Raw genomic sequence first — 12861 nt, forward strand, 5'->3', positions numbered from 1 at the left:
ATTTTTGACAGTGGGGTGTTAAAATTCCCTACTAATGGAACCATAAACGACCCCGAATAGCTGCAGCAATTTTGAGAAAGAAGAACCAAGCAGGAGGGATCACAATACCTGATATCAAACTGTATTACAAGGCCACTGTAATCAAAACAGCCTGGTACTGGCATAAAAACAGGCACATAGACCAATGGAACAGAATAGAGAGCCCAGAAATAAACTCAAGTCTATACGATCAATTAATATTTGACAAAGGAGGCAGGAGCATAAAATGGAGCAAAAACAGCCTCTTCAACAGATGGTGTTGGGAGATCTGGACAGCTACGTGCAAAAAAATGAAACTCGATCACCAACTTACGCCATACACGAAAATAAACCCAAGATGGATAAAAGACTTAAATATAAGCAGTAACACCATAAAAGTCCTTGCGGAAAACATTGGCAGGAAAATCTCTGACATTCCACGCAGCAACAACCTCACAGACACATCCCCTAAAGCAAGGGACATAAAGGAAAGAATAAACAAATGGGACCTCACCAAAATAAAAAGCTTCTGCATGGCTAAAGAAAACAACACCAAATTACAAAGAGAACCGACAGTATGGGAAAACATATTTGCCAATGATACCTCAGACAAGGGCCTGATCTCCAAAATATATAAAGAACTCATACGACTCCACTCCAGGAAGACAAACAACCCAATTAAAAAATGGGCAAAGGACTTGAACAGACACTTCTCCAAGGAAGACATACAGAGGGCCCAGAGACATATGAAAAGATGCTCAGCATCACTAGCCATCAGGGAGATGCAAATCAAAACCACAATGAGGTATCATCTCACACCAGTCAGAATGGCCAACATAAACAAATCCACAAACAAATGTTGGAGAGGATGCGGAGAAAAGGGAACCCTAGTGCACTGTTGGTGGGAATGCAGACTGGTGCGGCCACTGTGGAAAACAATATGGAATTTCCTCAGAAAACTAAAAATGGAACTGCCCTTTGACCCAGTAATTCCGCTGCTGGGATTATACCCTAAGAACACTGAAACACCAATCCAAAAGAATCTGTGCCCCCCAATGTTCATAGCAGCACAATTTACAATAGCCAAGTACTGGAAGCAACCTAAGTGCCCATCAGCAAACGAGTGAATCCAAAAACTATGGTATATTTACACAATGGAATTCTACGCAGCAGAGAGAAAGAAGGAGCTTATACCCTTTGCAACAGCATGGATGTAACTGGAGAGCGTTATGCTAAGTGAAATAAGCCAGGAGGTGAGGGACAAATACCATATGATCTCACCTTTAACTGGAACATAAGCAATAGAAGAAAAAAGCAAACAAAATATAACCAGAGACATTGAAGTTAAGAACAATCTAACAATAGCCAGGGCGGGGGTGGGGGGTGGGGGCGGGGACGGTGGGTAGAGGGGATTACAGGAAGTACTATAAAGGACACATGGACAAAACCAAGGGGGAGGGTGTAGGTGGGGGAGGGGGGTGGGTTCACCTGGGGTGGGGTAGAGGGATGGGGAGAAAAGGCATACAACTGTAATTGAATAACAATAAAAAAAAAAAATGAAATACAAAAAAACAACAACAAAAAATTCCCTACTATAACTGTCTTGCTCTCAATATCTTTCTTGAAGTCCTCTTAAGATTTTCTTTCTGTATTTAGGTGCTTTTATCTTGGATTCATACATATTTACACTGTTTATGTCTTCTTGGTGGATTCTTCCTTTTTTGAGTATTATGAAGTGACCTTCTGAGTCTCTCTTTATGTCCCTTTTTTTGAAGTCTATTTAGTCTGATACAAGTATTGCTCCCCCAGCTTTTTTTTTCCTGTCCGTTTGCTTGGAAAATTTGTTTCCAGACCTTCACTTTCAGTCTGTGTAAGTCTTTTGTCCTGAGGTGGGTCTCTTGTAGGCAGCATATGTGAGAGTCATGCTTTCTTATCCATTCAGCTATTCTGTGTCTTTTGATTGGAGCATTTAATCCATTTACTTTTAAGGTTATTGTCGATAGGTAGTTATTCATTGCCATTTTTTCCTTCCTGTGTTCCTCTCTCTTTGTCTTTTCCTTCCTTTCCTTCAAGCAGTCCCTTTAGCATCTCTTGTAGAGCGGGTTTGGTGGAGGTGTATTCTTTTAGATTTCTTTTGTCTGGGAAACTATTTGGCCTTCTATCTTGATTGAGAGCCTTGCTGGGTAAAGTAGTCTTGGTTGCAGGCCTCTGGTTCTCATTACTTGGAATATTTTTTGCCATTCTCTTCTGGCTTGGAGCATTTCCATTGAGAAGTCAGCTGCTAACCTTATTGGGGCTCCCTTGTAAGTTACTTCCTGTTTCTCCCTTGCTGCCTTTAAGATCCTCTCTTTGTCTTGGAATTTTGCCATTTTAATTATGACGTGTCTTAATTCCCGGTCGCTGGGCACCCTCCCCCAGGTGGTGCCTGTAGTCTCAGCTCCCTCCGAGATGAGGTGCGGACACTCCGCGGTGGATGGGTCTCTTTGGGTTCCTCTTGCTTGGGACTCTGTGCTTCCTGGATTTGGGTGACTTTCTCTCTCATCAGATTAGGGAAATTTTCCATCATTACTTTTTCAAACAGGTTTTCTATCCCTTGCTCTTCCTCTTCTCCTTTTGGTATCCCTATTATACAGATATTACTGCGTTTCATGTTGTCCTGCATTTCCCTTAACTCCTCTTCATTCTTTCTGAGCCTCTTTTCCTTTTCTTGCTCATTCTAGGTGTTTTTTTCTACCTTGTCCTCCAGTTCGCTGATCCGGTCCCCTGCTTCATCGAGCCTGCCTTTGTTTCTTTCTACTTTGTTCTTCAGTTCCGAAATTATATTCTTCAATTCCTCTTGGCTCTTGTTGATAGTTTCTATTTCCTTTTTTAATATCGATATAGTTTGCACTGAGTTCATTGTAGTTTCCCTGTAGCTTTTGGTAATTCTGTGTGAGCTCATTAAGCTTCCTCATAACCAATTCCTTGAACTCAGTATCTGATAGTTGACTTGCCTCTTTTTCATTTAGCATTGTTTCTGAGACTTCCCCCTTTCCTTTCATTTGGTGGTTGTTTCTTTGTCTTCCCATTGTTTGTAAGGCTCTTCCTGTTGGCTTCTGCTTCTTAAGTTGCTCTGTTCTGCCCACCTGGGTTTTTGGTGTAAACTTCTGTTTTAGAATACCTGTGAGATTCAGTGGTACAGTCTCCTTGATCTCCTGATCTTAGTGATCTTGGGCTGTGGTTTATGTTGGCTCTGTGTATGTCTTTGGCTTTTGGTTCTTGTTGGATCTTTTGTTGGTAGATCTTTCCCACCAGCTGGTTATCTGAGGGTCAGTCTGTCCCCCACCTCTTGTCTTCTGTTGTGCAGGTGTGGGCAGGTTGTGTTGGAGCTGGTTCTTCTGTGTGTACAAGGTTTTGAGGCGTTTCTCTTGCTCTTGTTCAGTTGTTTGTTCTTAGTAATTTCTTCACTATTTATTTGTATTTTCAGATAGGTCCTGGGTTGACTTCATGTGACTTCCCCTCCCTCCTTCACCTTCTTCTCTTCTTATCTGTTGGTGTTTCCTTTATTGGTGGGTTTCCTCTTCCAGGAGGTATCCTGGTGTTCCCAGCTTCACCCACTCTTTTTTTATGGTAGGCCTTCTGGTTTTGAGTGTGCATGCGTGCATGCAGAACCTTCCTTGATTCACACTCCCCCTGGTGCCTTTGGTCTCAGTTCCCTCTGAGATGAGGTGCAGACACTCCCCGGTGGATGGGCACACTCGCTGGTTGCTAGGCACACTCCCGGTCGCTAGGCACCCTGCCCCGTGTGGTGCCTGTAACCTCAGCTCCCTCCAAGATGAGGTGCACACAGTCCCCCGACGAGTGGCGGGGTGGAGAGGAGAATGGAGCTGTTGCTGCAGGGGAATTCCCCAAAGTGCCCCAGAGGGTCTTTTTCTTTTGGGGAAAAATCCTCCTGCTCACTCCTGTGGCTCCCTCCGTATAAGGAAGGGCCTGTCCTCTCACACAGCCCACCTCTCCAGCTAGGCCGGGGGCTGTCCAGGTCAGGATTGCACGCGGCCCAACTTTCAACTCTCCTCAGCCAGCGCCTGTGGTCTCCCTGGGTTTTCCACTTCATCCTTATTCCCCTCCCTGCAACTTCAAGCAACCAGGTCTCTCACAGTGTTGCTTGGGCCTTGTTTGGCAGGGGAGGGGGCCTTTAACCAGGCTCTCTCCCAGGAGTCCTGCCGCAGGCCCAGCAGGGGCGGGCCTGGGGCTGCAGTTGCCCTGGTCCCCGCGTTGGTCCCAGGGACCTTTTTGTCCTGAAGCAGTCCCCTTACCTTCTGTTTTCTCAGTGTCCTCTGTACTTTTTGGTCTCCTATCTTCATAAACGCTGGGCTGCTTTTGGCTGTTGGCTTTGTTTCTCAGTAGAATGGGTAGGTGTTTCACCCAGGTGCAGGGGGAAGTGGACTCTGCTCCCACCTATCTCGCCGCCATCTTCCTCTTTTATTATTTTTTCAATTAAGTTTTCAATTTATTGCTATTCCTCCTCTCCTTCTGGCACCCCTATGATTCAGATGTTGGAATGTTCAAGTAGTCCTCCTGGACGTTCTTAAGCCTCTCCTCATTTTTTGGAATTCTGGTTTCTTCATTCTGTTCTGGTTGAATGTTTATTTCTATTTCTTCCTTTTGTTCCAAATTGTTGATTTGAGTCCTGGTTTCCTTCCCTTCACTGTTGGTTACCTGCATATTTTCCTTTATTTCACTTTGCATAGCCTTCACTTCTACTTTTGTTTGTTTGTTTGTTTGTTTTGCAACCATACTCAATCATTTCTGTGAGCATCCCGATTACCAGTGTTTTGAATTCTGCATCCGATAGGTTGTCTCCTTGTCGCTTAGTTCCTTTTCTGGAGTTTTGGTCTGTTCTCTCATTTGGACCATCTTTCTTTGTCTCAGCACAGCTGTTATGTTTTAAGGGGCGAACCTTAGGTATTCACCAGGGCAGGGCAACCCACATCACTGGGTTGTGACGCTGTATGTGGGATAGGGTCAGAGAGGGAACAATGCTGCTTGCTCAGCTCTTGACTTGCTTTCATGAGACTGGCAGTTTCTCCTGCTACCACAACCCCACAGGTTTCTACAGCCAGAGGTTCTGGGACTTTATTTTGCCCACGCTGGAACCCTGGGTTGCGCAGTCTGTCTCGCTTCCCAGTTGTTCCTCCCAGTTTATCCACACACAAATATGGGGCCTCCCAGTCCGTCAGCTGCCGTCTTTCCTACCTGGTCCACCAGCACCTCTTGCTGGTCATCCTCTCCACCCTGGCTTCCCGTCTCCACCTCTCCTGCCAGTCTGAATGAATGTTTCTTCTTTAATTCCTTGGTTGTCAGACTTCCATACAGTTTGATTTTCTGGCAGTTCTGGTTGGTTTTTGTTTTTTCATTTGTTGTTGTCCTTCTTTTAGCTGTGGGAGGAGGTGGAATGTTATCTACCTATACCTCCATCTTAGCTGGAACTAGTTTAAGGATTTTAATAGAAACAGAGTGAGTACCCAAACTTCATTAAATAGAAATTTCCAAGGGAAGGTGAAAAGGATTTTGGTTGAGGCAGGCCTAATGCATACCACACACCATCACTGAATTATTCTGAGATTTATAATTTGCATTGAAGTCGTGCTTAGTAACTCTCCATGTCTCAGCATTGTGATCATTCCTCAGAAAGGAAAAAACTGTTTTTCTAATTTTATTTATAAAGAGAGAACTAAGATCAAATATTGAGAACCTACATGAGGCTATCAATGTCAGTTTTTTCCTCGCAGTTAACTGCTACAGACTTGTACAATGTGACCCTTCATTTCTGCTTGCAAACATGTTTGGAAAATGGCTCATTAAAAAGGAACATAGTTCCCTGGCTGGTATGGCTCAGTTGGTTGGGTGTTGTCCCGCAAAGCAAAACGTAGCTGGTTCTATTCCCTGTCAGGACACTTACTTAAGTTGCAGGTTCGGTCCCCAACTGGGGCACGTAAGGAAGGCAGCCAATCATTGTTTCTCTCACATTGATGTTCCTCTCCTCTTTCTCCCTTCCCCTCTCTCTAAAAATCAAAAATCAAAATTAAATTTAAATAAAAGAACATAGTGATGGGTTGTTATAAGTATGGAAATTAATTTTAAAAATACTCCATATTTTGAAATTTTCCTTCTAGCCATCTTAATCAGTTATGCATTCTGCAAAGAATACAATGTCATGTTCCTTATATAACACTCTTTTTTGGCTGATGGCCTTCTTCTTTGATCAGGATGTGCTCATGGAGCTCCTAGAACAGTGTGCAGATGGACTCTGGAAGGCTGAACGCTATGAGCTGATTGCTGACATCTATAAACTCATCATCCCCATTTATGAGAAGCGGAGAGATTTTGAGGTACTTAAGTGGTTTGTTTTTTCCAGTTTAGAGGACAGTGGAGTGACATATATCCCCAAACTTTCTTACATGCAAGAGAGCAGACTGGCCACGGTCAGAGATGAACAAGTGGTCTCTGACCCCTCCACTTGGTGATGATGGTCACCACCCTCAGAGCCATCGGGCATTGCACACACAGGCCCCACCTGTACACAGACCCCAAATCTCAAACAACAAAGGTTGGTAGTTTTGGCACTTTTGAAAGGTTACCAGGAACAATTTTATAATCACCAGGTGCCTTTTTTTCCTCATAATGCTTTGTTGCTCTACCTGCGTGGGAAAATAGTGTCCCTTCCAGTCTTCCTAGACTGGGAGGTCTTCCAGTTTCTCTTAGTGTATTAAATGCAGTGGGAAAATAAAGGACTAAGAACATCATGGTTAGACTTTATCATCTCTGACATTTCATGTTAACTTGAAAACAGAATTTGCTTACCACATTGTGGAAATTTGATGGGTCCTTATATGCAAGCTGGCCCTTAGGATAGGAAACATTACAACTCAGAAATGATCACTAACATTTGTGCAATCAAAATATATTCTTGATTTTTTTAAAAACTCAAGTCCAAGGATTTTTCACCCACATGACCTCATTTGTTATTTTTAAATTGATTTTACTAGTTACAAGTAGGAAGATAAGGGTTTTGTTCTGCTTTCCAGAGGCTGGCCCATCTGTATGACACTCTACACCAGGCCTATAGCAAAGTAACCGAGGTCATGCACTCAGGCCGCAGGCTCCTGGGGACCTACTTCCGAGTGGCCTTCTTTGGACAGGTGAGCCTCCTCTCCGTTCTGTAGGCTGTCCCAAGTCCTTTTTTATTTTTTTAACCCCATAAAATTGTATTTTGTAAATTTTCTGCTTCTTATAAATGCTAATTTGATGAGTTTGTCGTATTTAGTATATGATTCTTATCTTCCTCAGTAGTAAACTTTATGCTTTTTTTTCTTTCTTCCTGTCTTTTCTTTATTACTTTCTTAAGGCAGCGGTAAGTTCTCCCTTCATAAGACTTTCTTAGTGGCATCTTTGGTACTTCATGTGGTTTGCAAGTTTCTTTTCCAAGTCTGTATGTATATCTGTCCAGTAATTACGGACTCCAAAATAATTAACAGTTTATTTCATTTACAGAAATAAATCATCTGTTTCCTCACACATCTATACTGCATGTTTTAAACCAAAATTAAGACTGTCTGGTTTCTTTTATCCCTGTGCATTTCTATGTCTTGTAATATAATATCTCCACAAGTATATTTACCATTGTAATATTTCAGAAACCCTATATGAATGGGTTAGTTTAAATTTAACTGAACGTTTAACCTCCAAGTCTCTAACATAACTAAATGATATAAATTATAATCCATTTATTTAGACTGTGTGGTTTTCTATGAGCATTATGTAACCTTAAATTTATCCTGTTATTGTCTTTTATAACTTCATAGCAATACCAGTTTACAGACAGTGAAACAGATGTGGAGGTAATTACAGTAAATGCTTATTTAAATAAGCAAATAATGTAGTGAAACTACTGCATCTAAACCCCTATTTTGATGTGGGTTGTTTGTCTCACATCAGCCTGCTTTTTAAAAACACATACCGTAGTTTAGAAACCATGTTTCTTCGTTCATTTTAGATGAGAAATGTTTTGTTTTGATTTATTTCAAATATTAACCCCAATCTGCACTTAGAAATTTTCAACCTTTTTCACTTCCCATGCAGTTCTAAGCCTTGTTTTTATTCAGACATGATTGGTGCTAAAGCATGATCATAATGAAAATATTGGTGATATGACACCAGATATGACTGGTAATAATGAAAATATTTTCTGATATCATTCTACAGCCCTTTAATATTTCTCTCATCAGTATAGCAAAATAGAATTTATACAAACTTTACATGGCTTTTGCTGAACCTATACCAGACCTATTTATGCCATAAAATCCTCTATAAGGGGGAACATTCAGGAGAAGGGATGTGTGTATATTTCAGAGGCCTGTCTCGAGCAGGCTGCTGAGTTCTGTTTCTTGGGAATGTGAAACAGGCTTGAATTCCATCATCAGATTTCACTGAGAGAATACAGTCTTAAATCTCCAATCTTTCATTTCTCTCAACATTTAATCACAACATTTTTGAATGAGTTTGCAATTGTGCATTTTTCCTTTACTTTGTACCCAGACTTCATATTATTATCATTTTCCTTCCTGTTTGAAAAGCCTGTTTAGTTAGGATTTTATGTTAGAGTCATTTCTCATTTTTTAACCCTTATAATACCCTTCCTGGGTGGTAGCCTTGGGCTTGTATTTGGTGGTAGTTCTCTAATTGTGCTCTACGTCACAGGGATTCTTTGAAGATGAAGATGGAAAGGAGTATATTTACAAAGAACCCAAGCTCACACCTCTGTCAGAAATTTCTCAGAGACTCCTTAAACTTTACTCCGATAAATTTGGCTCTGAAAATGTCAAAATGATACAAGATTCTGGCAAGGTATGACTATGTTTGGAAACATATTATGGCACTATAAAATCATTTTGATTATTCACGATTGACCATATATATTCATAAATGTGTATAGAAAAAAACAAAGACCCAGGGGGAAAAAAATAAGAATGGTTGGCCTTCAGTGGCAAGTGTATATTTTTCTTCTTAATACCTTTTCTTTCTGTGGTTTCCAGATGTCCTTCATTAAGCAAATTTTTATTTTATAATTTAAAAAAGACATTCATTTACAAATTGATGTCTGAAAGAATATATACCTTTTTTAGTCCAGATGTTTAGAATCGCTGTAAGAGGAGTGTTTCTCTTAGTGCTGTTTCTCATAGCACTTCTCCCTTGCTCTTAGCACAGGCATATTTACCTGACCCTCTGACCGATTGTTGGATATATGGACAGATGGACCAGCAGACGGACACATCAAGAAGCAAACTAGCCAGCACACATTTCTAAAAATGAGATCTACCTTCCATATAGAGAGACTGTATTACCCTCATAAAGACCCTTTCTAAACCTGCCTTGTTTTTCCTGTACATTTACTGTCTTCAGGACGTCTCCAGAAAGTTGGATATCCCTTTGCTTCCTGAAACTCAGGCCAAAATAGAGCTCCTCTTCTTTGCATTAAAAATGCTTCCCCTGCTCAGTTTCCAGCAATGATAAACTCTCCCTCTTTCAAAGTCCACTCTTTAGGAGGCTCTTTTAGGAGGTTCATTTTTGTCCTGATCCCTGCTTTGGAGTCCCCAGTGTCTGGAATCTGGCTCCTTGGAGCCCTTCATTTCCTCTAGAGAAGAATCTTCTAGTCTCCTGCCTAAGTGGCAGGGGGAGACAAAGAAAGGGGTGATTCTGGATTCTGGATGTAGGAGACCGGCAGAGGCTGAAGGTCTCATGTTTGGCCTGCAGCCTTTCACCTACTCGCCTTATATTTCACTCTGTCCCTCATTCCTGTTTTCTGCTGACACTGGTGACCGCACTTAGACTTTTTTCAGACCAGTTTCTCCAATGAACATTCTGTTCTCTTCTCTTATGGGGCGAGGCCTAGGGAAGTGTGTCTGCTGCTCCAGATAGACTTTGGTCCGTTTTTCCTGGTTTCTGCCCCACTCCTCTCCTGGTCAACCTAATCCCAGTGCTGGTGCTCTAGAGATACCCGTCCATTCAGGCTGCTATAACAAACACCATAGACTCGCTGGTTTATAAACAACAGAGATTTAATTCGTACAGTTCTGAAGGATGGGAAGTCCAAGATCAAGGTGACAGCAGATTCAGTATGTGGTGATGTCCTTCTTCCTGATTCATAGGCAGCTGCCTTCTCTCTGTGTCCTCACATGGCAGAAGGGGTAAGGGAGCTCTTCGGGGTCTCTTTTGAAGGGTACTAATCCCATCCTAAGGATTCTACCCTCATGACCTAATCACCTCCCACCTTCTAATACCACCACATTGGAGGTTGATATTTCAACCTATGAATTTGGGGGGAACATAGACATTCAGTCTATAGCAGCAGGCTTCTCAGGGACATTCTGACTCACTTGCTACCCCTCTCTGTCAGAACTTGGATTAGAACGACTACTCTCTGCCAAGTCAAATAGCACACCTCCATTCACCTGAATTCCAGAAATCCATTAAAGTCTCTCATCCACAGCTGCCTTCTGTCCTCTTTTCTTGGACCTTGCACATAAATTCTATATTGCCATTTTAACAGATTCACACAAAGGAAAAGGGATGAATACATGTTGTTGGTCTGTTTAACTAGAAACCTCAATACAACTGAATTAAGGCCTACTTTCTTCCTAGATAAATTACTCTCTCCAATTCGCCTTTCTCTCTGAAACTGAAACCTTTGTCTGGGTCAAGTTGCGGCTTGAAAAGTATAGCCTATTCTCAAGACTCTCATGTATTCTTCTTCCCCTTTTCATATGTAGTCCTTGATGTAGCAGCTGAAAGACTTCCTAGACCTTCTCTTCCCCTACTTACCAGTCCTCCCTTCCTTCTACTGAGACACACGTACAACTTTGAAAATGAAGACCAGGGAAATATCACTAAAATAATAGGGAAGAATTTTCAGTTCCACTGCTTTAAATTGTTTCTGCTAAAGAAAGTTAGGTTTAATAGGTTTGAATACAATTACAGTGATTGGCCAGATGGCCTTTTTTCCTAAAATAGAAATAACTCATGAGTATGTATTTTCTTAACTTCGAAAGGTTAAGGCATTTTCACATCTGTTTTCATTTTTCTTCACAAACATCTCTAAGAGAACAGTGGTGCATGATAATTTGAGACCAGTCAAACTATCTCGGCTATGTTCGTTTGCCTGCGCTGATGCCAGTCTACTCTCCAAGCTCTCTGTGTTTCTTTCATGTCCCCTTGTATTGTTCTAGAAGCTTGAATATAACTCATATGTGCAAAATTGATTTGTCTTCCTAATAAATTAGCTTTGGGTTTTATATGGAAAACACCTATGTTTAATTTTCTAGCATGTGCCAGAAGTTAAAGCACCAGTAATTCCAGAAATGTTCTTTTAAAAGCATAATGTGCTGAGTTAGTCAGGAACTAAATTTATGGTTATATTAGTTTTAGATTATTAGGTTGAACCTGTATTTAATTAATTATCTACATCTGTTTACATCTTAATCTGCCTTAATTATAATTTGGGGACCTGGGTTTTGAACATTTTTACTGAAATAAACATTTCAATGTTATGAAAACATAGTGGGGAATTAATATTCTGGATTAAACAAGACTAAGAATACCACAAGTAAATATAAAACGTGATCATTGGTTAGTTTTTAGTTCAAACACAAATAGCTATAAATAACATTCTGAGGACATTTGAGAAATTTTAATACAGACTGGGTATTGGGGTATACTAGGGAAATAGTGTTAGTTTTCTTAGGGATGATAATGTATTTTGGTTATGGAAGAGAATGTCCTCATATTTAGGAGATGCTGGCTGAACTGTCATGATATATACTACTTACTTTGAAATGGTTCAGCTAAAAAAACTTTGTGTGTGTGTATGTGTATTTGTTTGAAACAAATATAGCAAAATGTTAGCAGTTGTTTTAAGTGGTGGGATGTTCTTTGCACTATCTTTTTTTTCAATTTTTCTGAATTTGTCCAAAACTTTTACTAATAAAAAGTGGAAAAACACAGTTTACGCATGCTTTGAAGGAGTACTTCAGCTAGCACCAATCTTCCATTTTATTTATTTATTTATTTAAAGGTCAACCCTAAGGACCTGGATTCCAAATATGCATATATCCAGGTGACTCACGTCATCCCATTCTTTGATGAAAAAGAATTGCAAGAAAGGAAAACAGAGTTTGAAAGATCTCACAACATCCGCCGCTTCATGTTTGAGATGCCTTTCACTCAGGCTGGGAAGAGGCAAGGTGGGGTCGAGGAGCAGTGCAAACGGCGTACAATATTGACAGGTACGCTTTCTCTGGCTCCGCCCTTTAAGAATCACATCTCCCTTTTAGATGGCAGCCTGGACACCAAACATAGAGCTCTCTGGAAAGGATCCAGAAGCTTCTAGAATTGGAAGTTTCCTTCAAGCTTAGTTAACTTTTCTTACAAATCCATTTCAGTTTACCATTTATCAAATGCTTGCTTTGGAATAGTCATGACATTTTTTTAGTTATCTGTTTGCATTTTCTTCTACCAGACCAGAAGTTCATATTCAATGTGAGGTCTCTTACCCTTCTTAAAATCTGATGAAAACAGTGGGCATTTACCTCCTCAGAATCTGCACACAATTCCAGGTGATTTACAGACTCCTTCTGAAACCCATATGGACCCCTCTTAAACCTGTGGCCACCAGGTCAAGAACCCCTGCACACAGTACTGTATCTTCCTCGCAGGAAGAGACCCTTTATGATCTCAGGTCCCATCATGAACATGCTCAGAGATTTTAAGCTGAGTGAATAAATAGAACATGATGCTGGATCCCTTCTA

The 12861-nt window shown here is 40.9% G+C and overlaps 1 protein-coding gene across 17 annotated transcripts in view; it reads left to right on the top strand.

The window, feature by feature from the left end:
- The window catches only part of DOCK9 (dedicator of cytokinesis 9), a 344395-nt gene that overhangs the window by 316570 nt on the left and 14964 nt on the right, over window positions 1–12861 (top strand). For 11 of the 17 annotated variants that reach the window (XM_045186630.2, XM_053916340.2, XM_045186634.3 and 8 more), the window contains 5 exons: window positions 6267–6389; window positions 7086–7199; window positions 7863–7898; window positions 8758–8904; window positions 12128–12338. In XM_045186630.2, coding sequence (XP_045042565.2) covers window positions 6267–6389; window positions 7086–7199; window positions 7863–7898; window positions 8758–8904; window positions 12128–12338 — 631 coding nt within the window. The remainder of the gene's footprint in view (window positions 1–6266; window positions 6390–7085; window positions 7200–7862; window positions 7899–8757; window positions 8905–12127; window positions 12339–12861) is intronic. The other 6 variants (XM_024578994.4, XM_024578999.4, XM_071220216.1 and 3 more) reach the window with 1 other exon arrangement.

Source organism: Desmodus rotundus, chromosome 13 (assembly GCF_022682495.2).
Source record: "Desmodus rotundus isolate HL8 chromosome 13, HLdesRot8A.1, whole genome shotgun sequence".
Classification (NCBI taxonomy): Eukaryota; Metazoa; Chordata; class Mammalia; order Chiroptera; family Phyllostomidae; genus Desmodus; species Desmodus rotundus.